The sequence below is a fragment of the Lepidochelys kempii genome, chromosome 2, assembly GCF_965140265.1.
Source record: "Lepidochelys kempii isolate rLepKem1 chromosome 2, rLepKem1.hap2, whole genome shotgun sequence".
In the NCBI taxonomy this organism is placed as follows: domain Eukaryota; kingdom Metazoa; phylum Chordata; order Testudines; family Cheloniidae; genus Lepidochelys; species Lepidochelys kempii.
Window position 1 is genome coordinate 262,238,755 of NC_133257.1, and position 25,982 is coordinate 262,264,736.

Sequence of the window (25,982 nt, forward strand, 5' to 3'; positions counted from 1 at the left end):
TGGGAGCATTAGGCCTGGGAGGAAAGCCCTAATTAGGGGAATCTCGACTGTGTGGGAATGGGAGGGATTTATAGAAAGACAGGAACTTGGAAGCAGAGGGGGCTGCAGGGAGGTAGTCTGCAGTCACTCCCTGGGAGAAGGGAGGTGTGCTGGGTGGCAGGGGGGTGGGGATGACAAATACCTGCTGGTTACACCTTGGGAGGAAGGAGTTGAGAGGCTGGCAAACCCCAGGGAGTGGGGAGGGCCAGGAGGAAAGGAAGAGGCTCAGAGAAAAGCAGCAAGGTGCAGGAAGGAATCACACTTTGGATGCTGCTTAGAGGGTCCCTGAGCTGGAACCCGGAGTAGAGGGTGGACCTTGGTTCCCTCACCAGCCACAGAGGGAGTGGCACCTGGAGCAGAGAATGGGAGGACTGCCTGAGATTGCTAGTGAGCAGGGACTTTGACACACATCCCCAGAAGGGAAACCACACAGTGGCCTGGCTGGACAGCTGAGTCACAAAGCAGAGGCTGCAGTTCCTGGAGTCAGAGAGGGACCACAGAGGGAGAAATAGACAGAGTGTAACCCCAAGAAGGGGCATGGGCTGCACAGAGCTAATTCCCAGAACGGGCAGGAGGGGGACCGGCCTGCCGTGACCAGAGCACCCTGTCACATGGCCTGATCCCACACTTATTCTGTAATGAGTGGTAACTGGATCAGGCTGTTAACACAGATATTGTATTATGGAGTTGGGGTTCCGGGGAGGGAGGCTCAACAAAAAACAAATTAATTACTATGACTCCTATATGCAACAAATATAATAAAGGAAAAAGTACAGAAATGACAAATTACACAAGGACAGATGTTTGAATCCACTGGATGAACCTGAAAATTATTAAAGTTATTAGAAAATTATTAACTTCATTATGATACTTGTAATTACCATGTAATGCTAAGACAGCTGTGCTCTGCTGATCTCCACACACACAGGTATAATCACCAGCATCATTGTCATCTAGATTGTGGATCTCCAGCTCTGCAGTGGTATCCTTCTGCCTCATTTTGTATTTGTCACTTGGCTTGAGCACCTTGTGTCCCTTCTTCCACTCCACTGGGGCAGCCTTGGTCAGCTCACAGCGCAGAGCGGCTGCACCACCTTCTGTAGCTTCTTCATTTCTTAATTCTTCTTGGAAAAGCACCGGTAGGGCTAAGGAACAAAGAGTGAGGGAACATTCTCACAACCTCCAGAGATGACAAATAAATTAAATTGATGGTCACAAGCTTCTGTCCATGTCTAAATATTCTTCCACTCATTACGGAATTGGTCACCTCATAAGAGGTTCAAGACTGGAAGAGCAAATGTCTTGTTGGTCAGGACGATGATGGAAGGAGGAGAGTCAGGCAAGAACAGAGATTCAGGAGATCTGAATTCAGTTCCTGGTTCTAGAACAGAATTTCTTTGTGACCTTGGACAAGTGCCCCATGGGCACGATGATAATACTTCCCTACCCGACAGGGAGATTGTGCAGATAAACCTGAATAATGTCTCAGATACTGAGGCGACGTGGGCCAAATAAGTAGACAAATATGCAGGATGTATTGTTAGAATTGTAAGAAAGACTGCACAGAACCATCGCTTGCTTGCAGTATTACTATCCTGAGCCCTTAAAACTGTCAGCCAAATGTTAAATTATAACCAAAGACCTCTCTTCTCATTTAAGAAATATAAAAATTCCAGCCCCACCTTCTCTCCTGGCTCATTCTGAAACAAGCAACACAAAAACAATGCAAGTAAGTGAAATCCTTCCAGAAGAAGTATAATGTAAGCACGAAACATGCACAGATTAGATGGAAAATAGAAAAACACACAGGGTGTTAAGAGCTAGTACAAGAAATAGGGCTCCAGTGAGTTAGATGGAGATCAGGAAAAAGGAAGGAAAATGTATTATAGAAGAGTCCGATTATGGTAAGATGAGAATGGGAGCTTAGTGGCTGTCAGTATTGAGTTTTCCAAAGGGGATGGTAGAAAAATCACAAGTTTAAAAAGAAAATTCTGATTATTTTTTTTTACCATGCACTATCAAAGCTGCCATTGTCTTCTGGTCTCCACATACACAGGTATAATCGCCAGAGTCCTTGACTTCTACATCATGGATGACTAGTTCTGCAATGGCACCTTCCTGCCTCATTGTATATTTGTCACTTGGTTTGAGTGCCTTGTGCTTCTTTTTCCACTCCACCGAAGCAACCTTGGTCAGCTGACAGCGCAGAGTGGCTCTACCACCTTCCGTGGCTTCCTCATTTGTCATTTCTTCCTTGAAGCGTGCAGGCAGAGCTGAGGAGTTCAGAATGGACAGAGTACATGAACATTCACATTACGGCAACTACCTGGCACAGACATCAAACACACTAACCCACAGAATTATCAAATTGTGATCCATGGACCACCATTGGTCTGCAAAGCCTTCCCTGAAACAGAATTAATCATACTGAGGACCACATAGTGGTGGCTTGGGAGGTTCAGAAAAGATCCTATCCTAAGGCAGATCTCTCTTTTTATAAGGTGCCCCACAGAATGAAACAGCTAGAGAACCATCCTCGTCTTTCAGATCCCCTTCAGGGCAGGGACCTCCTTTTTACTGTATTTGTATCGTGCCTAGAACAAATGATTCCTAAACCTGATTGACGTTTCTAGGAGCTAGTGTAATACAAATAATAAATAAACTAATAGGGTCACAAATGAAATGGCACTGGCTGACATGTCCTTTCTCATTTAGATGTGTCCTTGCAATATGCCTAGTTCAATATAACACGACTGTCAGTACCTCCCCAAGGAAATTCTTCTTCTTCTTTCGTATGGCTTGGGTGAGTATAAATTTGTAATTGTTGATATCTAGATTTGATAGCCAGCACATTGCTGCAGCAGTGTGCTGGTGAATGTCCTTCAGGCCCCTGGCAAAAGAACGAAGGAGACATTCAGATATGATGTGCTCCATTGCTTATGCCTGGTGACCACAGTTGCATACAGGTGTTTGCCTCATTTTCTATTTAAAGAAAGTTTCAAAGAGCAAGACAACAACCTTCACACGGTGCTCCTGTTAAGTGTTGGTGGTTTTCGTGCTTTGTGCAAATTCACTAACATACCAGTGTCATCAACTAGCCACTGGATGTCGCATTACCGACCTCCCAGAGAGAGTAGCAACGATTATATTTCCTGCCAAGGAAATTTAATACACTGTTCAAAATTGATAAGGAAACATGTCTCTTATCATGGTGTTGGCTGTTATCATGATATCCCCCGTTCTTGGAATGTAACATCATAACATTTATCGTGATAAAATTAACGTTACTGTTTTAACACCTACTATTTAACATGAAAATCAGAAGGATTTGCCGTTGAAATTGAGGTGTATTTCCCAACTCTCTGTGGAAATTTCTGCAATGAGTGCATGACCAACATCTGGTCCAAACAATGCCAACAGTCTATTTCTATTTCCGCTAAAATTTTGCTAAATTCATCAGCAATATTTAAGAAAATTATAGCACATGGATTTTAACTTTTTAGATATACAGACTAAATTATCGCAGGCTGAAAGTAGGGCTGTAATCCAGTTGATGATACCATTATTTTTCACAGAACAGATAGTAGAAAATTATGCACTTAATTTGGGATATATTATTTACCATTCACTGTTAAGGCAGCTGTGGTTTTTTGGTCTCCATACGTGCATGTATAATCTCCAGCATCTGTCAGATCTAAATCATGGATCACTAACTCAGCAATGGTGCCTTCCTGTCTCATTCTAAACTTGTCACTTGGTTTCAGCACTTTGGGACCCTTCTTCCATTCCACTGGGGCAGCGACCTTGGTCAGCTCACAGCACAGAATGGCTGCTTCACCTTCTCTGGCTTCCAAATTCTTCAATTCTTTTTTAAAACGTGGAGGAAGGACTGAGGAGCATAGGATGAACAGAGAGTGCATTAAAATTCAAGAACTAATTGCAGCTGGGTGGCTCCAGGAGATTAGTGTATTAATCTTCAGTCTCTAGTAATTTGGGTTACAACATACAGTATCTAAAAAACAAATTAAAATGATTTCATGGGTCTCATCTGAGTCCTTGGTTGACATTTTTCCAGTGCACGAAGTTCAGCGCATTACAACCAAACTGGCAGTCTGTTCTCTGAGACAGTCAAGCTCAGTGTTAGAACAGCTGCAGTGTAGCAGGTTAGGACTGAGAGGCATCGTCTGACATATACAATAAAAGAAAGCTTGCCCTGAACTTTCAAGAAGGTACGCCTAGTCTACTTGTGCTGTTATTAGGTTAGCATTTAAAACGTATCCAATGTACTATTTAAAATTGCAAGCTATTGTGGGTCAACTTGGTTTCCCACTCATCTTCTCTCAAGTTACCTATTAAAATAAATGAAATCTCAGTAATATGATTAAAGAAATTAATTAAGGGGAAAACTCAAACTGTTGCATGTAATTTTGCCATGACTTAATTATTTACCCCCAAATTCTATTAACATGACAAAAAGGAGCAGAAAAACCTCCATAACGTTGTACCAAACCCAAATTATGGACTTAAAGTGAAGAAAATGCATAGTGGTTGTTATAAATACAGTAGCAATATAAAATGACAGATGATATCAAGATCAGTTTGTGATCCTAATCGCAATCATAGAGGACATTGTAGAAAATCTCATATTATTTTTTGTTTTACCATGCACTGTCAAGGATGCAGTGGTCTTCTGGTCTCCGCACACACAAGTGTAATCTCCAGCATCCTGTTCATCCAGGTCATGGATTGTCAGCTCAGCAATGGCACCCTTCTGTCTCATTTTATATTTGTCACTAACTTTGAGCACCTTTTGAGCCTTCATCCACTCCACTGGAGAAGCTTTGGTCAACTCACAGTGGAGAGTAGCTGTCCCACTTTCTGTGGCTTCCTCATTTTTGAGTTCCTTTTTGAACAGTGCAGGCAGAGCTGGGGGATGGAATAGGGACAGAAAGTGCATCAAAATCCATAAACTCAGACTTTAATTTATACCTTTCTTTTAAATTACTAGATCTTGATTTATGCAGTGTTGTGGTAGCTGTGTCGGTCCCAGGATATTAGAGAGAGAAGGTGGGTGAGGTAATATCTTTTATTGGACCAATTTCTATTGTTGAGAGAGACTAGCTTTCAATCTTACACAGAATCTCTCTCACCAACAGAAGTTGGCCCAATAAAAAAATATTACCTCACCCACCTTGTCTCTTTAGATATTGATTTAGCAGCCTAAGCATATGTATGGCATTAAGACATAACTTCCAGAACATGATAATTGTCAGTTCGGTATCAAAAATACCTTTCTTGAGAAGTATTCAAACAATCGGTAATAAGGTTTTTAATGGGCTTATAAACAAATGTGCAGAAGATTGTTTGTGAGGAAAAGGAAGCGTGGGCTTGGTGTGAAAGAGAAGACTGCGTTTGGGAGAGAAGGAAGGAATAAAATGCAGGGAAAGGGGACAGGACATAGATGTGCTGCAAAGGTTGAACTATGATTTCAAAAGCATCTGAACTTTGAGATTTATCTAAACTGAACAGGGTCTCTTAAGATTTATCCATTGATCAGCACTATAAATAAATTAACACCGCTGATAGTGTAATTAAGACTGTTTTGTATCACTCACCACCAGGGGTGCTGGAACAATCTTTATAGAGCGGGTGCTGATGATGAAAACTGTGGAAACCATGTATTTGGCTTTTGACTTCAAGCCAGGGGGTGCGGCAGTACCCCCAGCACTCCTAGCTCCAGGACAACGGCTCATGACAGCAAAACTAACAATAAAATTACCATCGGCACCCATCAGATTGGATGTTGTAATTTCATCATTAGCACATATCATGGTTACCCCCAAGAAATACTGGGAACCATTTAATCCTGAGGGTCTGATTTCTCCAAAAAGTCCATAACCAAATGGAAGCCAAAATTTTCAGATATGGTTTCCTCAAGTCAGGCACTGAAATCCATTGACTTCAATCAGAGTTGCGAGTATTCAAATCTTCTGAAAATCAGGCCACTTTTATTTAGAAGCCTAAGTACATTCTTGGGGCCTAGAAAATGTTGGCCTTACTAAGTACATATAAAGTTTTTACTCTGTAAAAACACAAAATGGATCTAGAAAAGGAAGGCATCTGTACCCCCTTTTAGTTCACAATAAGGAAGATTATTTTAATACCAAGAGACAAGGTGAGGTGAAATGAAATACAGATGGGCACTATAGAAAGAAAAAAAAGGAAAAGTGAAAACTAACAGTAAAACAGGTCAGGAAGGGAATTCCAAAGGGAGTGAAGCTCTCTGGAATATTTCTCTTGTAAGGTGGAATTTTTGTTTACCATGGACTGTCAAGACAGCAGAGGTCTTCTGGTCTCCACACACACAGGTATAATCATCTGTATCTTGTACATCCAGGTCACGGATCAACAGCTCTGCAATGGCACCTTCCTGTCGCATTCTGTACTTTTCACTGGGTTTGAGCGTTTTTTGCCCCTTCTTCCACTCCACGAGGACAGGGACTTTGCTCAGCTCACAGTGCAGAGTGGCTGTTGCACCTTCTGAGGCTTCCTTATTCTTCAATCCCTCCTTGAAAAATGCAGGCAGGACTGAGGGACAGCAATAAGGACAGTTGGATTTAAAAATGCGAAAAGTAAAAACTAAATGTTCCCCTCATTTTCCAGTTAATTCCTCCTGAGTTATCAGAACTGGACCATCAGCTGTCATTAGATCAGCTTCACTGCTCTCATATAATCAATATGAGGAACAAATAGATAATCAGATAACCCCCATGCCCAGAAATGCAGTATTGGTAGAAAGGAGCAGAAGCCTCACAATCGTCACAAATCATTACAGAAGGAAGTGGACAAGAGGATCAGAAGAGCAGGTCAAAAAACCATGTTTTCCCCCGTGAAATTTCAAATGAAAAAATCTTCATTCAAAACTTTTCAGTTGAAACATTTTGGTTTTCCCATGAGAAGTTTCAAAATGATTTTTTTCTTGTTTCAACCTGAGATTTCTACACAAAACGAAATGACATTCTACGTCAAAACAAAACAAAGCCTCATTTTGAAATGTTAATTTGAAAAGGAAATTTTGTTTAGAAATATCCTGAAGGAAACAAAAAAAAATTTCACCTGATTTGACCTTATTCCCCATAAAAATAAATGTCTGTTTCAGCAAAACTATATTTTTCAGTGGGAAAACTTTCCACATGAAAAGTTTTGACCCGCTCTCATTGTGAGAGCATGGGAACTCTACAGCAATGCCCTTTACATACAGGACTGTATGTAATCACTTTTCTGTCTCAAAGCTGGAGCACAGGGAAAGAATCAATTTTTCTTAAGGACAGAATGGGATGCAACTTTTCGGTTTGTTGTAAAGCCTAAATATGAGTCAGGCTATAGGCCTTACTAAGCTAACAGCTTATTGGGAGCATGAGGAGAACAGTAACTCCAACAAAGAAACTTCCAGTGAAGAAACAATGGCCTGGAAACAGAAAAGCAGCAGCAGTTCTGGCTATGCAGGGTCCCATTCTTATCTATTTTCACTGTTTTGTGTCTGTGTAAGAGCTTGATCCAAACCTGACTGAAGTCAGTGAGCACCTTTTCTTTGACTTCTATGAGCTTTGGATCAGGACCTTAGCGAGGGATGAAAAAGGCCTATAGGTTACATCAGGAAAGGAGTGAGTCTATCCAAAGCAATGGAGGGGAAAATGGAATTATTTTTAGCATGCTTCTTCTTTTACCATTTACAGTTACAGCCGCCATGGTCTGTTGGTCTCCACACACACAGGTATAATTTCCAGCATCTGTCACTTCTAGGTCTTGGATTATCAACTCAACAACAACACCTTCCCGTCTCATTTTATACTTGTCGCTCAGTTTGAGGATCTTGTGTCCCTTCTTCCACTCCACGGTAGGAGCAACCTTGTTTAGCTCGCAGTGCAGAATGGCACTTTCACCTTCTGTAGCTTCTTGATTCTTCAGTTCTTTGGTGAAAAGTATAGGCAGAACTGCAGAATGAATGTGATATGGACAGAAGGGTATCAGAGCGGAGAAACTCAGAACTACAAATGCTCTCCTCTGTTAGTTATCTAAATCAATGCTGTCACTGTAGCCCCAAAGACTTTTTTTTTTTTTAAAGAAAAAGGTCTCAGTCGGGCTTCTGATTTTGTGCCCTCAATTGCGTAGGGTTATTTTATAGCATTTCAACATCTATCAATCTGATCGGTTGATAAAAATCAGGTGATTATATATCAAAATGCTACATAACCATTAGTATTTGTCTCAGCAAAATCACAGGAGTATAATCAGAGACCGCTTTTCAATATCAGGCCCAAAATGTTTTCCCTTGACATAAATAATACCCATGCAGATTAGTGTCTGTGTTCTCTCTAAAACAGAACTCTTTAGAAGGGAACATAACTAGAAACCATGGTGTCAACTTTTTGCTGCACTAAAATATTTTAGAGGGGCCAAGAAACAATTCAAAATAAGTGACAGAATCTACAATAGCATAAAAAAAAGTCGATCATTTTCACTAAACTATCCTCTATGTAATGGCATAAGATGATGATTACCATCTGGTCACCGTAGGAACACAGACCCAACATTCCACGTAATCTGAAGTGAGATAATATAGTCCCATTTTATAACACAATCCCTAAGGAAAAACTTTCAAACCACCACATATATAGACCAAAAAACTAGACTGAATTTGTATTTGAGTTGGGGAAAAGAAACATTTAGGTGTCTGTACTGCCTTTGATATTTGCACATATAATGCCTATGAATGCAATTACATGCAGCTCTCAAGAGGGAGAATGCAAAGAAAGATAAAGAAATTAAATACACAGGGATACCGGGGGTGGAATGAAGGTGAGGATAAAACATTATATTGGAAAAGGAATTTTAAAGGGGAGGAAATTATAGAGTTATATCATTTTATCTGGGACATCTGCTGCGTGTTTCTTTTTACCATTCACTGTCAAGGTCGCTGTAGTCTGCTGTTCTCCACACACACAAGTGTAATCTCCAGCATCCATCAAATCCAGATCAAGGATCAACAGTTCAGCAAAGGGACCCTCCTGTCTTATTTTGCATTTTTCACTTGGTCTGAGAACCTTTTGTCCCTTCTTCCACTCCACTGGGGCGGGCTTGCTCAATTTACAGTGCAGAGTGACTGTCTCACCCTCTGAAACTTCCTTGTTATTCAGTTCTTCTTGGAAAAATGCAGGCAAGGCTGAAGAATGCAATATAGACAGAGACTGTATCAGAACCAGAATGCAGTGAGTAGGATTTTTTTGTGTTTTTTTTGTGATAACCCATTTTTTTCCAATCACACATTTCAAAGCCCTAAAAGAAGGAAACTAAGTAAAATATACAGTTAAATACATGTGCATCATTCTTAGAATGGAGACAGCTTGTAGCAATAAGGATGAGAATAAGTTGTGCATAAAGAAGGAAAAGAAATGAGGGAACATAGCTGGACTGTGGCAAACCAATACCACACGGGGGAATGTTCTTTATCAAGGTGACCCAGTGTCACCACAAAGCTGAGGATATGAGTCCTCTTTCCAAAACTGCAGCGAACAAGGGATCAGAGGAGCAGCCATGGATCAGTGTGAATGCTGAATGCCAACATCTTGAGTTCCATAGAGGAGATAAATATAAAACAACCTATTTAATTTTGGGCACATTTACCATTCACTGTTAAAGCAGCTGTTGTCCTCTGGTCGCCACACACACAAGTGTAATCTCCAGCATCCGCCAAATCTAGGTCTTGGATAATCATCTCAGCAAAGCGGCCTTCCTGCCTCATCCTGTATTTGCCACTTGGTTTCAGCACCTTTTGATCCTTCAACCACTCAACTGAGTCAACAGCCTTGGTCAGCTCACAGTGCAGTGTGGCTGTTCCACTCTCAGTGGCCTCCTCATTCTTCAGTTCCTTTTTGAAACGTGTGGGTAGGGCTGAGAGACACAAAACAAACAAATATTTCATCCAAATGCCACAAACTTGGAACTGTGAAGCATCTTCCTCGGACAATGAGTGAACTGTAATTTATTTTTTAATGCCATGGGCCTCACCACAACACTCTTACACCAAGCATGATCTACCATTTGTCTAGCTGCAAACAACTGAAACCCAGAGAACAAGCCACCTGAAAACTAAGTCCCCAGTAAAGCAAGGCTTTTGTGACAGTCAACAGAGGAAGTGATTGACTGTACTTAATCCCCTTAACAGAGAGGTTGATAACTGCCCAGGGGGTCTCATGCTTCAGTACCAATTCAGTAAAATACACACACATGCTCTTTGCCTGGTTAGCGTTCTTTAGAAGACTTTACACTGTGCGTACATGCACTGAATTCTGTCAGGGTAGAGGACAAATGGACATAGGAGGCACAGCATGATGTGCAAAGAAGAACAAAGAAAAGACAAGTAGGACACAGGTAAATTTTGTTCGGAAATAGGTAAAAGGGGGAGGGGGGAGACTCTCAGGAGTGTCATTTTTTTTATGACTTTTTACCATTCACTGTTAAGGTTGCTGTGGTTTTTTGATCTCCAAACACACATGTGTAATCTCCAGCATCCTTCAGATCTAGATCATGGATGACCAGCTCAGCAATGGTGCCTTCTTGTCTCATTCTGTATTTGCCACTTGGCCTGAGCCCCTTGGGCCCCTTCTTCCACTGCACTGGAGCGGCTTTGCTCAGCTCACAGCGCAGAGTGGCTGTTCCACCTTCTGTGGCTTCCAAGTTCTTCAGTTCTTCTTTGATGAGTACAGGCAGGGCTGAAGGAGGAAACAGGCATTTATATGATGTGCATCCACGTAATATGGTTGCACTGTATATGGCATAGACTGAGACAAGGAACAGTTACATGACTCTCTTTCAGTGCCATGACTTTATAAGGATATTGACAAGGATGGCATGGGCGAAAGGCTAAATAAAACGGGAAAGTGAGCTGGGACGTAAGGAAATGCCTGGATAAATGGCGGGGTCTGTCTCCAGAGCTGATAAATTGGCATATTCATTCGCACACAGTTAATTTTTGGGGGGCGGGGAAAGAATTAAACACAATTTAAAATAACTGTTGCCAAGCAGTTACTTTGCCAAAGAACCTGCTTTTTAACTCCCTGCAAAAACTCCCTGTTCTTTAAAATCAGACATCTTGCCCCACAGGGCCTTTCAGCTAGACTGTCAAGTTCAGCCTAGTGCCTTACTCCAGAGCAGAAAAGAGGTTTTACTGCAATAATTATTTCAAAGCCATTGACAGATATTATGTCGTCAACAAAAGATCATTTGACTGATATTCCTGGATAGGAGGGTTACCTAGAGAACACAACAGAAAAGCAGGACCAGCCTGGGCTGCCTCTCCCTCAGACCCTCCACCCGACCTCCAGATCCCGAACTGTGCAGGGAAGGCCCCCTGCTCTGGGGCCCATTAAGACCCTATACAGTGGCCCTCCTCCCTCCAGATATGTGGCTTTGGTGAGAGAAATTGCAGGGAGGAGTTCGCCAGAGACTCAACCTGTTAGGACTCTTGAGAGCCTCTGCAGAAGCTGTTTAAGCCGGGGACTTTGAACACTGGCGATGTCATCAAAATACTTTTTACAGGTTTGACTGGACATTTGCTGCCTTGTGCTGATTGGCGGTTTGCTCCAGCCCTCTCTCACGGACTCCTCACCTCAGCATCACTCCACATCTGCTCCTCATAGTCTCCCTCTTTCCTTCCTTGCCCAACCATCCCCTTCCCTTCAATATTCCCTCTCCCTTCTTTTGTCTTTGTATTTTTAAAGCTGCCAACTAACCTCTCACATCCCTCCCAGAAAACCTTGGAACTAACACGATGTTTGCCACCGATTGCTCTGCTCATGTATTACATCCTTACCCCCAACCCGTCATCAGTCTTCTCTATCTAAACCATCAGCTCTTTGGGGCAGGGTCTATTGGCCCCTCTGTGTTTGTTCAGCAGCTTGCACAATGGTGCCCATTTTAGTCAGCGCCTAGGCATTACCATAATAAACATGATTAACAACAACAACAGAAAGTGATGAAAAAACCTCTACCGTGGATTTTGACTTGAGCAGTCGTCTGCTGGTCTCCAGTATCACAGGTGTATCTTCCAGCATCCTCCAGCTCTGCATTGTGAATGAGCAGCTCTGCCACACAACCCTTCTGCTTCAGCTCATACTTGGCACTCTCCTGGAGTATGGCTCCTCCCTTCTTCCACACCACTCGGGCATCGGGTTTAGTGATCTCACAGTGCAAAGCTACGGTGCTCCCCTCTTCCATTTCTGTGTTCTGCAGGTTTTGTTTAAAAAGGACTGGCAGAGCTAAAATATACAACCAGAGGTGATCAATATTGTGTACAGACCATGTCCACCACTCCCATATGATAATGCTCTGATATGGTCTACCCTTTCAACAGCAGTCAAGAAAGATGGCCAGTATGTTTGAAACTAAGAGGAAGTATTATTATTATTATTATTGGACTTGTGACTGGCAGTGTGGTGTATTTGGGTGTGAAACAAGTGCAAATTCCTTTCAGTTGTACAAAACAAACAAAAGGAAGAACTTCTTTGCACAATGCACAGTGAACCTGTGGAACTCATTGCCAGGGGATGTTGTGAAGGCCAAAAGTATACCTGGGTTCCAAAAAGAATTAGATAAGTTCACGGAGGATAGGTCCATCAATGGCTATTGGCCAAGATGGTCAGGGATGCAACCCTATGCTCTAGGTGTCCCTAAACTTCCAAATGCCAGAAGCTGGGACTGGACAACAGGGGATAAATCACCCACATTGCTTTAGTGTAATGTGAAACTGCACTAAAGTAATACAGATATTACTGAGTACATATATTATTGTTAAACCTTAACTATGGACCCATAACTGGCCCCTCTATAATAAAGAACTGCCGTTAAATTATAGCACACGTATTAAGTACTGCATAAGTAAAATAAATTGAAATCTACCAGCTCTGCCTACCATTTACTTTCACCCGAGCAGTTGTCTTTTGTTCTCCAGTGCTGCAGCTATAGTCTCCAGCATCTATTGATTTGGCATCTTGAATAATGAGCTCTGCAACAGTGCCGTGTTGCTTTAACTCATACTTGTCACTGGGTTGTAGAACTGTATCTCCCTTTGTCCATTTCACTGGGATGTCAGGTTTGCTCAGCTCACAGGTCAGTTTGACTTGATTTCCTTCTTTAGCTTCCTCATTCTGGAGTTCTCGTTTGAAACGAACTGGCAGAGCTAAAAATGTAGAATTGCAGAGTGTGACCATTGAAGAAAACAAGAGTGCCTGGAAATCACTTTTCCCCTTTTTGCTTCATCCCACATGAGCCCTTTCACGTAAGATGTAGAATCACAGAATGCCAGGATGAAAAAGTGCTTAGATTCTAATAATCCATCTCCAGCTGTCAGTGCAATATATTATTAATAACACCACAAATATTATTTAAATGGTTTAAACACTTAATAGCATGAGATCTTGGCCTCTCGTTATGTGGAGACTCTCTACTGGCCCAATCGTGAGAGAAACTGGACACCTTCAACTCCCCTGTAACGCTATTTGCATGCCTGCCTCATGCTGTGAACTACTGAATACACAGAAGAGGGGAACTGTTTTATACCATTTTTGTCACTGCGGTTAGTTAAAGGTATCCTTTCTCTAGTACCACATTTTGCAGATGTCAGTCAGGGATGTGAGAAGTTGGACTACACTTCGGACAGGTGTTCAGAGCTAGCCCACTGCCATATAAAAAAAGAGAACTAGCAAGGTAAAATAATACATACAGAAAGAGAACACAAGGATAGGACAAACAGCATGACAAACAATAACTGACACATTAGTTTTCCCAGTCAAGGATCCCTTCTCCTTATAGGAAGATGGACACATTTTTATCAGACATGAAGATGTACTAATGTAGCAAACACTGCAAAGCATACACAGAGAGAAAGGTGAGCAGATAAATAAAAGAGTCCCACTGAAGATTCCCACACAGCCTCTGTCCGAAACAGTGATTTCAGATTGCAAAGTGAATTAGTGAAAAGTAGGTGGCATCCAAAGTTTCTGTTAGTGTTGACTGTGGAAGAGGAAAGAGGAAACATCTGGTGGGGTTTCCTGCTTCAGATCAGTCACAGTAGAAAGTGCTGTTGCTTGACGGTCTCTGTTTTCACAAATGTGTTCACTACTGTCTTCTAGCACAAGGTTATGAATGTGTAGCGCAGCACTTACACTTTCTGATTCATCACACACTAGTTGCTTGGCTGAAGAACGACAGCTCCTTTCCTCCATTCCACTTTCAGCCCTACTTCGGTGCACACACACCTTTCACGGGGCCCTGCCTTTATCTACCACTTCATCATTCTGGAACTCTTGAGTAAACTTCCTGGGTTCATAGCTGGACGGGGCATGGCAGTACAATGTGTTATAGCATGTGTCCTTATCCCATGGGCCATCTACATCTACTGTTCCACTGGGGATCTCTTAAATCCATTTGCTTAAATCCTTTAACACTCAAGAGGAGAAATTTCAAATCTATTGTAGTTGCTATGTAACATAAAACATTGCATTTCTTTTTCTTGATAAAAAAAATCCTCTCCCCCCAAGTGTCAGAGCCAGTTCCTATTGAAACCAATGGGAGTGTTTCTATTGTCTTTAATGGGAGTTGGATCAGTCCCCTAAGTGTGGTAGAAAAGCATAACGAACAAATGAAGATGAGTAACAACTACAAAGCTCTCCTTCGTCACATTGTTAAGATAGTTCTTCCTTCCATTCTTAGGGCAAAATCCTGCATTCCCTCAGTTCTAAATGGTGCTCTCCCCACATACCTGGAGGACTCAGTGACATTCATGGGAGATGAGCACACATAAGGAAGCTGACTGAAAATCAATGTGCATAACTGAGAAGGGTATTTTCCTTTCAGTTCAGTAAACTACACCCAGCTCCAGCCCCTGCCTATCCTTGCACTCCGAAGCTCATTTCAATCTCAGAATAAATGTTTTGTCTATTTTACACTTTTTCACCTGCCTGGAGGCTGTCCAGCTGAGTTAGTCAGAACATATCTTGCATTACAGTGTGAAGAGATGGAGTTAATTTTCAGTTCAGTTGCAGCCAGGTGTTAAATTGTTATTTTGACCTTTATGTTAGGCAGCATCACTCCAAACTTCCTTACCCTTGACAGTGACAACTGCACTATTTTTAGCTGTTCCAGCCTCACACTCATATCTGCCACTGTCTCTCTCTTCTGTCCCATGAATGACAAGCGTGGCTTCAAATCCCGACCGGCTGATCTTATACTTAGAGGAGTTTCTAAGGGTCTTCCCATCTTTGTACCACTTTACCGGGCTGTCTGATTTGGAGGTTTCACAATGAAGAAAGGCATCCTCTCCCTCAAAGATTTTGGCATCAGCAAGCTCCTTTGTAATGATGCAGGGTTTCTCTAGAATCACATAAAACTTGTCTGAGATTTTCAGAGGGAGGGGAGCAGCACTTTCCTTACATGTGATTATTTATACCAAAGATATGGTTCAATATTCTGCAACGTCATTATCGCAAAAGAACAATTTGGGGGTGGGAGGCATTAAGCCCTTATAGTGGGGCTTTCTACCTGTAGACATGGTTTTGAAAATGCCTGGTACAGTATGGCAAAATCCAGGGGCCAAATGTCTCTGTGGAAGAATATGAATCAGGGATAAGTCATCTAGAACAGGCATGGTTTAACATTAACTAGGGAGAAGCATGAATTTCACTACTTCAGGAAAATTCCCCTAGATCCTCTTCAATATGAAAAATGCACAGCATGATGCTTCTGCCTAAACAATAAGTGTACATGTGCACAGTGAGAAAACTGATCCGATACAAAGCACATGGCAATGCAAATTTGTCAGAACCAATCAACTGTTGACTTTTGACTTCTCAGTGGTTTTTAAAGAAGTGAATCAGAAACTGGTTTCTGCCAGCAGATCGTCACAAGTTTTTCCCACTTAAATGCCAGGGTTTTGCTAGTAAAAGCGGCTTTTTGCTTTCTGAAAACAGCTGCCCATTCTGCAGAACAATGTCAATTTTATAAAACGGTGCAAAGTTTCACCCTTCCAAAACTGTTCATGTGATTCTTCAAAAAGTGTTCAATTTGATGCAGCAGAAACCAAGTATTTTACTCAGCTCTGCATACTGAAGAATTATTTTATGACTCCAAAAGGTACACAGTATGGATCCTGAATTCATAACATTCAGGTCATGTGGCCTCATTGACGCTCTCCATTTGCCTCTCTCTCTCTCTCTTCCTTGTTTGTCAATACTGACTTCTCTAACTAAAGAACTCATATCACAGGACCTAATTTATAGCATTTACTGCTATCTATCCATCTGCACACATATACCACTACCCAGTGCTGGCCTGTACTCTTTATCCTTTCCTGTGGCCTTTATGCTTGAATTACCTTTAACAACCAAACTGGCAGATGTTTTCTTATCACCAGCTTCAAAGGTAATGACCCCCGAATCCTTCAGTGACAGTTTTTTCAAGGTTAGCAAGTGATATCCTCCAGGATGAGACTGGATGTCATTAAGTTCATTGGTATGGAGTGGGGTTTTATCCAAAAACCACTGCACATTGCTATATTCTACTGGAGAGATTCTGCATTTGAACATGGCAGATTCTCCTTCTACCACATCAACATCTTCCAGATCTTCAATTATTAGTATTTTCTGGCCTGAAAGGAACACAGACATATCAATTGCTGGACTCCTTTGCTTCTATCCCTGTGTTCAAATAAAAGCAAAGGGGAATGCCAATGACATGACCTCCAGCACAAGTGCTTTTGTGAAAGGAACACGATTCTTGGTACAGAAGGTTTAAATACCATTCCACTGTTATTGATCAAAGAATTCAGCGAAAATAAACATTTACAGGACACACCAGAACAGGATGAAGACAAATTCAGGGCACTAGTCTACATGTCATTGATTTGTAAAGATTCCAGTACACACTCAGGGGAAAATTACAATTCTAATATTTTAATCTCCCCAGAATTTCAGAAATGAAATCCACTATATGGACCTGAGAAAAGAATGAGGCCCTCAATATGCCATGTGTTCTGGACATCTAGGTTCATTGAATGGATGTTCCCAAAACCCCTGTCTGGATTTATCATATTTTGCTAGACCACATACAACTTTCTTCTTTAGCGGTGCTACCAGCCAGATTCCAACTTCTCTGTAAACAGCCAAATGACAAACACACTGATGAATGGAGATTTAATTTGGGAACTATGTTAGTAATTTATCTGTCAAAGGAAAAACAAGAAGCAGTCCTGGAAATCAGTCTAAGAACAAGAAAAAAAAGATTATATATACATAAAGATATTCCGGATGTCAATGTGAATTACAACACAAATTCAAGAAGTGTTACTGAACCACAAAAACCAGAGTACTCCCATAGTTTTCATGGACTAAGCTTGTTCCACATTTTCAGTCATATATTTGAGCTTAATAACATTGTCCTTTCTAGTGGTTAAATCAAATATTTTATAGGTCAACAAAGTTGTTTAAAGCTGGCATTAGAAATCTTTCACACTGTGCAACAGATGCTGTACGACATCTTAGGCAAGACCCTGGGTCCTCCCTATTTTAGGGTAATTTGGTGCTTTTGGAAAGCTAGAAGGTTGCACACTGTTTCTTTTGTAAGCTCAACTGGCAGATAATGGGAGGATGTAGTGCGGCAGTTGCCCCACTCCAGGAGAGCAGGGGTTAAAAGCAGCCCTTGGAGAGGGCTATGGCTGGGACCTAACTAGAAAAGGGGTTAAGGGCAACCACAGCTGTGGCCACACCCAATCAGGTCACAGCTGGCCTTAATATAAGGGCTAACAGAGGAGCTGGGTCAGTCTCACTCCAGCCTTGGAGTGGGAAGGACCTTGCTGCTTGAAGGAGCACAGGGTACCTGAAGCAGAGCAGTGCTGGGGAAGGGCAGGCAGAGCTGGGGAGCTCAGGCCTGGCACGTCCCCAGGCTGAGGCCTTGCTGAAGGCCAAAGGAGGTACTGGGGCTGCAGGGAGACAGCTGGGCCAAGAAAGGCAGCGGGTCCAACCCCCTTGCTAGTGATGTGTGGCCATCACAGACTGCAGTTTGCCCCAGGGAAAGGGGGCTAGATGACGATGGGCAGTAGCCACTGAGGCAAGGTGGGCTTAGAGGGTTGGGAGTTCCCCTGGGAGGAAGACCCAGAGTGTGGGGGCACTGCGGTGGGCAGAACCCCAAGGGAAAGGGGCACCAGGGTCCAGGAGGGACACAGGGCCTGAGGCAGGAGAGACACCAGCCAGCAGGGGGTGCTCCGAGTGCTGGAATCAAGCTAATTCCCGGACGACCAGCTGGAGGCACTGCGCTGGTGAGTGCTTGATCTGCTACAGAGGGGCAAGAATGCAGTGTCTATCCCTGAATCCGTAGCAATTTTACAAGACACTGCCACGGAACCTAAAATTGTACTGTTAAGTCATCTGAGCTGTTCCTCTTCTTCTCTTTGTTGTTTCATCAGTTTCATTTCAATAACAATTTCCCCCGGATAGCGCCCTTTTGGTGTTGCAATCAGAGGTGCGTGAGGTCCTCTGAACATTGTGACATCAGAGGTAACTCAACCAATCACCATTCACTCCCTCCAGTAACCCTAACCCTAACCTGAAAACCTTAATGCTGCTGCTTGCCTTGGTCACCTTTCCCATTGACAGTTGTTATTTGGTGCTGAGGAATCCCTCTTCCTGCCCCACCAAATGGGCACCGTTTAGATTAACTAAAACAGTTTTGACTGGGCAAAGGTACATAATCTTGCCTGAGGCAGGAGTAGTGTGGAGGGTGTCTCAGTGCAAATCTGCAGCCTCACCTTACCTCGGTCAATATAGCTCCAGATCTGAAACAGCCCCTGCTATTCCAGTCCTGAACCCCCACACCCTCCAATTCTGTCAAAGCACCTCAACCCTGACCTGCAGTTTCATAGAATCATAGAATATCAGGAATGGAAGGGACCTCAGAAGGTCGTCTAGTCCAAACCCCTGCTCAAAGCAGGACCAATCCCCAATTAAATCATCCCAGCCAGGGCTTTGTCAAGTCTGACCTTAAAAACTTCTAAGGAAGGAGATTCTACCACCTTCCTAGGTAACGCATTCCAGTGTTTCACCACCCAGCTAAATCAACCCAGCCAGGGCTTTGTCAAGCCGGGCCTTAAAAACCTCTAAGGAAGGAGATTCCACCACCTCCCTAGGTGCTTCATCACCAGTGCTTCACCACCCTCCTAGTGAAAAAGTTTTTCCTAATATCCAATCTAAACCTCCCGCACTGCAACTTGAGACCATTACTCCTTGTTCTGTCATCTGCTACCACTGAGAACAGTCTAGAGCCATCCTCTTTAGAACCCCGCTTCAGGTAGTTGAAAGCAGCTATCAAATTCCCCCCTCATTTCTTCTCTTCTGCAGACTAAACAATCCCAGTTCCCTCAGCCTCTCCTCATAAGTCATGTGCTCCAGCCCCCTAATCATTTTTGTTGCCCTCTGCTGGACTCTTTCTTATTTTTGCACATCCTTCTTGTAGCGTGGGGCTCAAAACTGGACACACTACTCCAGATAAGGCCTCACCAATGTCGAATACAGGGGAATGATCACGTCCCTCAATCTGCTGGCAGTGCCCCTACTTATACAGCCCAAAATGCCGTTAGCCTTCTTGGCAACAAGGGCACACTGTTGACTCATATCAACCAATTCATTTCAACCAATGGGACTGAAGCATGCAAATTAACTCGATGGAGGGAGTGATGATTGCTTGAATTACCTCTGATGTCACAATGTTCCTGTGCCAGCAGCACCAAAATGAGCACTATGTGGAAATCAGGCTTTCCCCAAGTTCTGTTGTTTTTGACTATCTCCAAAATCAGTAGAGCTCATCCTAGCAGCGCCTAGAGCATTCTCTGAGATGTTAGACTTGATCAGAGGTGATATTCAAAGGTTATTGCATTACTGACATAGACACAGAGGAGTTTTAGGCCTCACTTTGTTTGGCCACCTGGAAGGTCACACAATTCATTGCTTCTGTAGGCTAAACTCATTGCACTCCTGTGGAGTGTTTAGATTTTGACGAATCAGGATATTCTGATGGAAAAATCTCCCATCTCCCCATACCTAGGGCTCTGTGAGTTCCCCATTTCCAGCTGCCCCCTTACTAAGGTTCCCACTGTCTCCTCCCACTCTCTCCGCAGGTCAGGAGATCTGTGTGTGCCCCGTCTCCCCCATGAATGTTATCACATTACAGACAGACAAAGAAATGCCACTGAGTCAAGCATTAGGCCTCACTTCACCTGGCCAATTCATATGCATTAGTGCACAACCGACACTAAATTACAGAAGGGTACAAAATTAATTCAGCTACTTGAAAGCGCAGAATAAAATGTACCAATGGGCCAAAAATATTTACCTTATGCCTGGCCCAAGTGCACAGGTTTGGGACAGAGGTTTGCCACAGGGCTCAAGAGAAGCAAATCCTTCTTCCGTGGCAGCAGAAGGATTCTCCAGCTATTACCACTTCCTGAAGACTGCAGCAGCCACTCTGCATACAGGCCCTGTGCTGAACTAACCACACACACACCCACACCCCGCCACCACCCCTTGGCTCCACAAATCCTATCAATCACATATATACACACACATACTCGTGCCCATTTTTTAAATTTCACCCACAGCATTTCAGGCCTAAATTTTCAAAAGTGAGTAGTGATTCTGGGTGCCCAAATCAAGTCACCTTAAAGGGGCCTGATTTTCAAGGGTGAATGCTCAGGCAGTTTCTGAAAGTCAGCTTCCTTCAAGGAGTCTCAATCTGGGCACCAAAAAAAATGGAGGGGCCAAAAATCACTAGCCACTTTTGAAAACATGAGCCTCTAGGCTGTAATCCGATTGGCATCCCTTAACTCACGCTGCTCAGCTGCCAGTAAGTTGAGCTCAGAATTATAACACACACACTTCCTGCCATCCGTCAATCGTGCAGTACTTGGTCATGCATTCAAGCCGTTCATACCTTGCACGATCAGCTTGGCTCTAGACTGAGCCTCGCCAACGTCACAGGTGTAGGTGTCGCTGTCACTTTTCTCTAAGGCATTAATAGTGAGCTGCAGGATGTTCCCTTTCTGGACGATCTCATATTTCTTGCTTGTCTTGAGCTCGACCATCCCTTTCCGCCAGGTCACTGTGGGTGCGGCTTTCTCAGTCTGACACATAAAAACAGCGACTCCTTTTTCATCAGCTTTCAGATCTGAAAGCTCCTTCAGAAAGCGATTGGGTTTTTCTGAGGAAAGTGACAACCAATGGTTAGCCCAACATAGTCCTCAAGAACATTCTAAACACCCTAGACCGAAATCTCCACTGCTTTGCAATCATTTACAGCTGTCCGAAGTGAGATCCAATCAGAACGGTAGCACTTTTACATCTACCATGCACAGGTGTGTACACGACTGTACAAGGAGCAAAGCTGTTGAGAATCAGATGCTTGTAAAGAAACAAAATGTCATTAGTCTTCCTTCTCTGTGGCCACCTGTATTAGGTATGCCCATAGTCTGTTATAGAATTCATAGAATCATAGAATATCAGGATTGGAAGGGACCTCAGGAGGTCATCTAGTCCAACCCCCTGCTCAAAGCAGGGCCAATCCCCAGCTAAATCATCCCAGCCAGAGCTTTGTCAAGCCTGACCTTAAAAACCTCTAAGAAAGGAGATTCCACCACCTCCCTAGGTAACCCATTCCAGTGCTTCACCACCCTCCTAGTGAAAAAGTTTTTCCTAATATCCAATCTAAACCTCCCGCACTGCAACTTGAGACCATTACTCCTTGTTCTGTCATCTGCTACCACTGAGAACAGTCTAGAGCCATCCTCTTTGAAACCCCCTTTCAGGTAGTTGAAAGCAGCTATCAAATCCCCCTTCATTTCTTCTGCAGACTAAATAATCCCAGTTACCTCAGCCTCTCCTCATAAGTCATGTGCTCCAGCCCCCTAATAATTTTTGTTGCCCTCCGCTAGACTCTTTCCTATTTTTCCACATCCTTCTTTAGTGTAGGGCCCAAAACTGGACACAGTACTCCAGATGAGGCCTCACCAATGCCGAATAGAGGGGAATGATCATATCCCTCGATCTGCTCGCAATGCCCCTACTTATCCAGCCCAAAATGCCGTTAGCCTTCTTGGCAACAAGGGCACACTGTTACTCATATCCATCTTCTCATCCACTGTAACCCCTAGGTCCTTTTCTTCAGAACTGCTGCCTAGCCACTCGGTCCCTAGTCTGTAGCAGACAATGAAAGACAATGTACTAAATTCCACAGCAAGAAATTCTCTCTCTCCCTGGTGAGAAATGCAAAGATTTCCAGATGTAGTTCACTAGCTCCTAGTACTGAAAAGAGACATGTACAATGAGTTTAGGGATAAATCCGGGCCTCCACTTGAATTATAACTGCTGGCCTGATTTTCATAGATTTCAAGCCGCTCTGAAAATCAGGTCACATGATAACAATATTACCTCTTGAGACCTGGATTTTGGATTGCCTTGGAATTGGTTTGATACTTTTCAAATCATACAGCACTGAACACACTGTCAGAGCTTGATGTATTATTATTTATCATTATTAACATGAATATTTTTTGCACTTATTCAACACCTCAAAGTGCTGTCCAGAGATGGAGAGGTGTGTCTCATTCATCTGTTACATTTTGGTTTTTAGATTGCAAACTCTTTGGGGGAAGGATTGTAATTTATTATCGGTCTGTTTTGTGCCTGGGGTAATAGTTGTGGCCTTTAGGTGTGCCGTAAATATAGAGGGAAGTGTAGCATAAAATCCCTCCTTGGCAGCTGTACTGAATTGCCTTATCTGTAAGCAGTTAAGCAGTTCAAATAAACTACTTGGGCACCTGACCAGAAGGACCAATGAGGAAAGGAGATACTTTCAAATCTGGTGGGGGAAGGATTTGTTTGTTGCTCTCTTTTATTGTTCCCTCTCCCGGCGGAGGGAGAAGCCAAGCAGGTACAGCATCTTCTGAAAATAGACCTGGAATAATCCATCTAAAACCACAGAAATTGTAAGTAGGGCAAGGAAATGCGTTAGGTTATCTTTTGTTTTAGCTTGTAAATTTTCATATGCTACAGAGGTAATTTTATTCCTGTTTTTGTAACTGTGAAACTGAGCCCAGAGGGGAATTGCGGGGGGAGGGATAGCTCAGTGGTTTGAGCATTGGCCTGCTAAACCCAGGGTTGTGAGTTCAATCCTTGAGGGGGCCATTTAGGGATCTGGGGCAAAAATTGGGGATTGGTCCTGCTTTGAGCAGGGGGTTGGACTAGATGACCTCCTGAGGTCCCTTCCCACGCTGATATTCTATGAATCCTACGTGTTTTAAATCTTTTTATTACCCTGTAAAGTTACCTTCCATCTTGATTTTGCAGGTGTGATTCTTTTACTTTTTTCTTTATAATAAAGTTCTTCTTTTAAGAACCTGATTGATTTCAGCGTCCTGAAGACAAAGGTCTGGTCTGTGCTCACATTGCTAAGGCAATTAGTTGGTATATTAATCTCAAGCCTCCCCTGGAAAGGGGGTGAAAAGGGATTCCAAGTGACCCTTCCCTGAATTTTTGTGTAAATCACTTGGTGGTGGCAGCAAAACCGTCCAAAGAAAGGAAAGGAATTTGTGCCTTGGGGAAGTTTTAACCTAAGCTGGTAGAATACAAACTTCAGGGATCTTTCATGCAGGTCCCCACTTCTGTACCCCAGAGTTCAGAGTGCGGGGGAACCCTGACAATGTGCTACTGTAATATAAATGTTAAATAATAATAGTAATAATAATGGTGGGCAAGTGTTGTTATTTCCATTGTAAAGATAGGGAAACCGAATCACAAAGAGGTTACCCAGAGAGTCAGCGGTAGAGATGAGGATAGAGACAGTTGCTTCTAAATCCCAGTCCCCTGTTCTAACCCCTGGACTCCTCTTTGGCATAGATTGTGGTCTTATTACTCTGGCGTTTAGGGTACAATTAACATTAATAAAGTTCAAATAGTTTTTCATTTATATCATTTTCAGTGTGTGTTTGGGGGCTTTCCCTCGCCATCGCCCATGCAAATCAGTCAGTTAAGTCACACAGTAAGATTCTGCAAAATTGCGAAGTTTTTTTCAGAAATTACTAATCTAAAAAAAAAGAAAGATAGATAGATCTGTACGAAGTTTGGAAAAACAAAAAAATTGGTCTGTTAAATAAGGCCAGTGGAATAATTTTGCAGTTTTTTGCCCTACTCTACATACTTTCAGGCTCCCGGGTGTTTGTCCACTGACCTTCTACTGTGACCGATGCTTTAGTTTTAGATGTCTCCGTCTCACACGTATATTCCCCAGTATCCTTGGTCATGGTATCATGGATGACAAGTATGGCCCATGTTCCCTCTTGGCGCAAGTCATATTTTTGGCTTTTCCGAATCGCTTTGCCATCCTTGTACCACTTCACATTTGTGTCAGGTTTGGACATTTCACAGCTCAGGCTGATGTCTTGTCCTGCTGCTGCTGTCTTATTCTCCAGCTGCTTTATAATCTCTGCTGGTTTTTCTAAGGGAAGCAACAATATCTGTTAAAAATCCATGTTCTGGAACTTTATCATTTTTTAGAGCATTAGGCTTCCTTCTATCTAAAAAATCATTTAATATAGATTCACATAACAGAATAAATTCACATTACATTACTGATTTACTTTCAGATAGAACTATCTGGGGAAAAAGCAAGTGCTCATGTTTAGTGGACATTAATTTTGTTTATTGGATGTCAATGAGCAGCAATTGGGAACTGACAATTAATTACTTACAAGAATGACAGAATGGGACTTATTTGTAACAAAGGCATTCACTTTGATGGCTACCATTTTTGCATCCATAGTTAATTATGGATGCTGTTACTGTGGGTGCAAATTGAGTGGCTAGTCATCTAACTGCATTTGCACCTGCAATAATCTGCACCCATAATTTTGGACCTGTAATTAATAGTACTGAGAAAACTGCAAGCAGAGATGAAGCCACTTTAAATAGTCCCTTCCCTCCATAAACATTTATTTTAAAAGCTTTAAAGCAATATAAATGTTTCAATATTTCAAGTTGTTTTTAAGATCAGTTCCTCATCCAATTGAATTCAATGGAAGAGTTGCCATTTACTTCAATGAGATAAGGATTTTGCCTTAACCAATTTTTTGACATTGCTCCAACTCTGAAATATCTCTGCATTCGTTACCTTTCACAACCAGGGAGGCCTTGGAGTTTAAGTTGCGAGCAGTGAAGACTACTTCCCCAGCATCAGCAGCAACCACATTCCTGATGTCGAGGGTGTATTTCCTCCCTTTGTTAAAGGTCTTAAATCGTCCACCACTGTGCACTTCATTCCCCTTCAGCATCCAGTGGAAATCACCAATGCTTTCATGGGACAAAATACACTCAAAAGTACAATTCTCCCCTTCTTGAACTTCAGTGCTCTTCAGGCGTTTAGTGATACCAATGTTCAACTCTGGAAGGCAAGAAGGCAGGTGCTACATTTAGGATTGGAGAAATGTGGTATTGTATAGCAGTCAGAGGCCTAAGAGGGCAACCGACATATATGGAAAAGCTTAAAATTCACATGAAGAACAACACTGAACACTTGCTATCTGAAGGGTTAGGAGAATGAGAGATGGAAAAGCACCACATTCTTCATTTGCATATTCAGTATTGTGGAAGAACTACTACTAAGTTATCCCTTAATGCCCAGTGTAACCCCTCCTCCTCCACTGAGTTGTAAGGATGGGAAAGGGACTTGACAGAACCTGGACAACTTGCACTAGAATGAGCATGCTCAGGAAAAACAAGCATCCTCTGTGAAATGGAGTCAAGATTTCATGAAAGCTGGAGAGAAGAATGTCAGTCAGGAAGCCTCTACAA

At 42.6% G+C, this 25,982-nt stretch overlaps 1 protein-coding gene across 1 annotated transcript in view; it reads right to left on the reverse strand.

Annotated features, from left to right (window-relative positions):
- OBSCN (obscurin, cytoskeletal calmodulin and titin-interacting RhoGEF) overlaps positions 1–25,982 on the reverse strand; it is a 291,804-nt gene that overhangs the window by 166,208 nt on the left and 99,614 nt on the right. Inside the window, exons 36-47 of the mRNA XM_073329682.1 lie at positions 25,303–25,572; positions 24,364–24,630; positions 21,073–21,339; positions 16,469–16,741; positions 15,202–15,468; positions 10,548–10,811; positions 9,724–9,990; positions 8,999–9,262; positions 6,361–6,627; positions 4,702–4,965; positions 2,049–2,312; positions 921–1,184 (exon numbers count right to left, since the gene is read on the reverse strand). Of these exons, the coding sequence (XP_073185783.1) occupies positions 921–1,184; positions 2,049–2,312; positions 4,702–4,965; positions 6,361–6,627; positions 8,999–9,262; positions 9,724–9,990; positions 10,548–10,811; positions 15,202–15,468; positions 16,469–16,741; positions 21,073–21,339; positions 24,364–24,630; positions 25,303–25,572 (3,198 nt within the window). The remainder of the gene's footprint in view (positions 1–920; positions 1,185–2,048; positions 2,313–4,701; positions 4,966–6,360; positions 6,628–8,998; positions 9,263–9,723; positions 9,991–10,547; positions 10,812–15,201; positions 15,469–16,468; positions 16,742–21,072; positions 21,340–24,363; positions 24,631–25,302; positions 25,573–25,982) is intronic.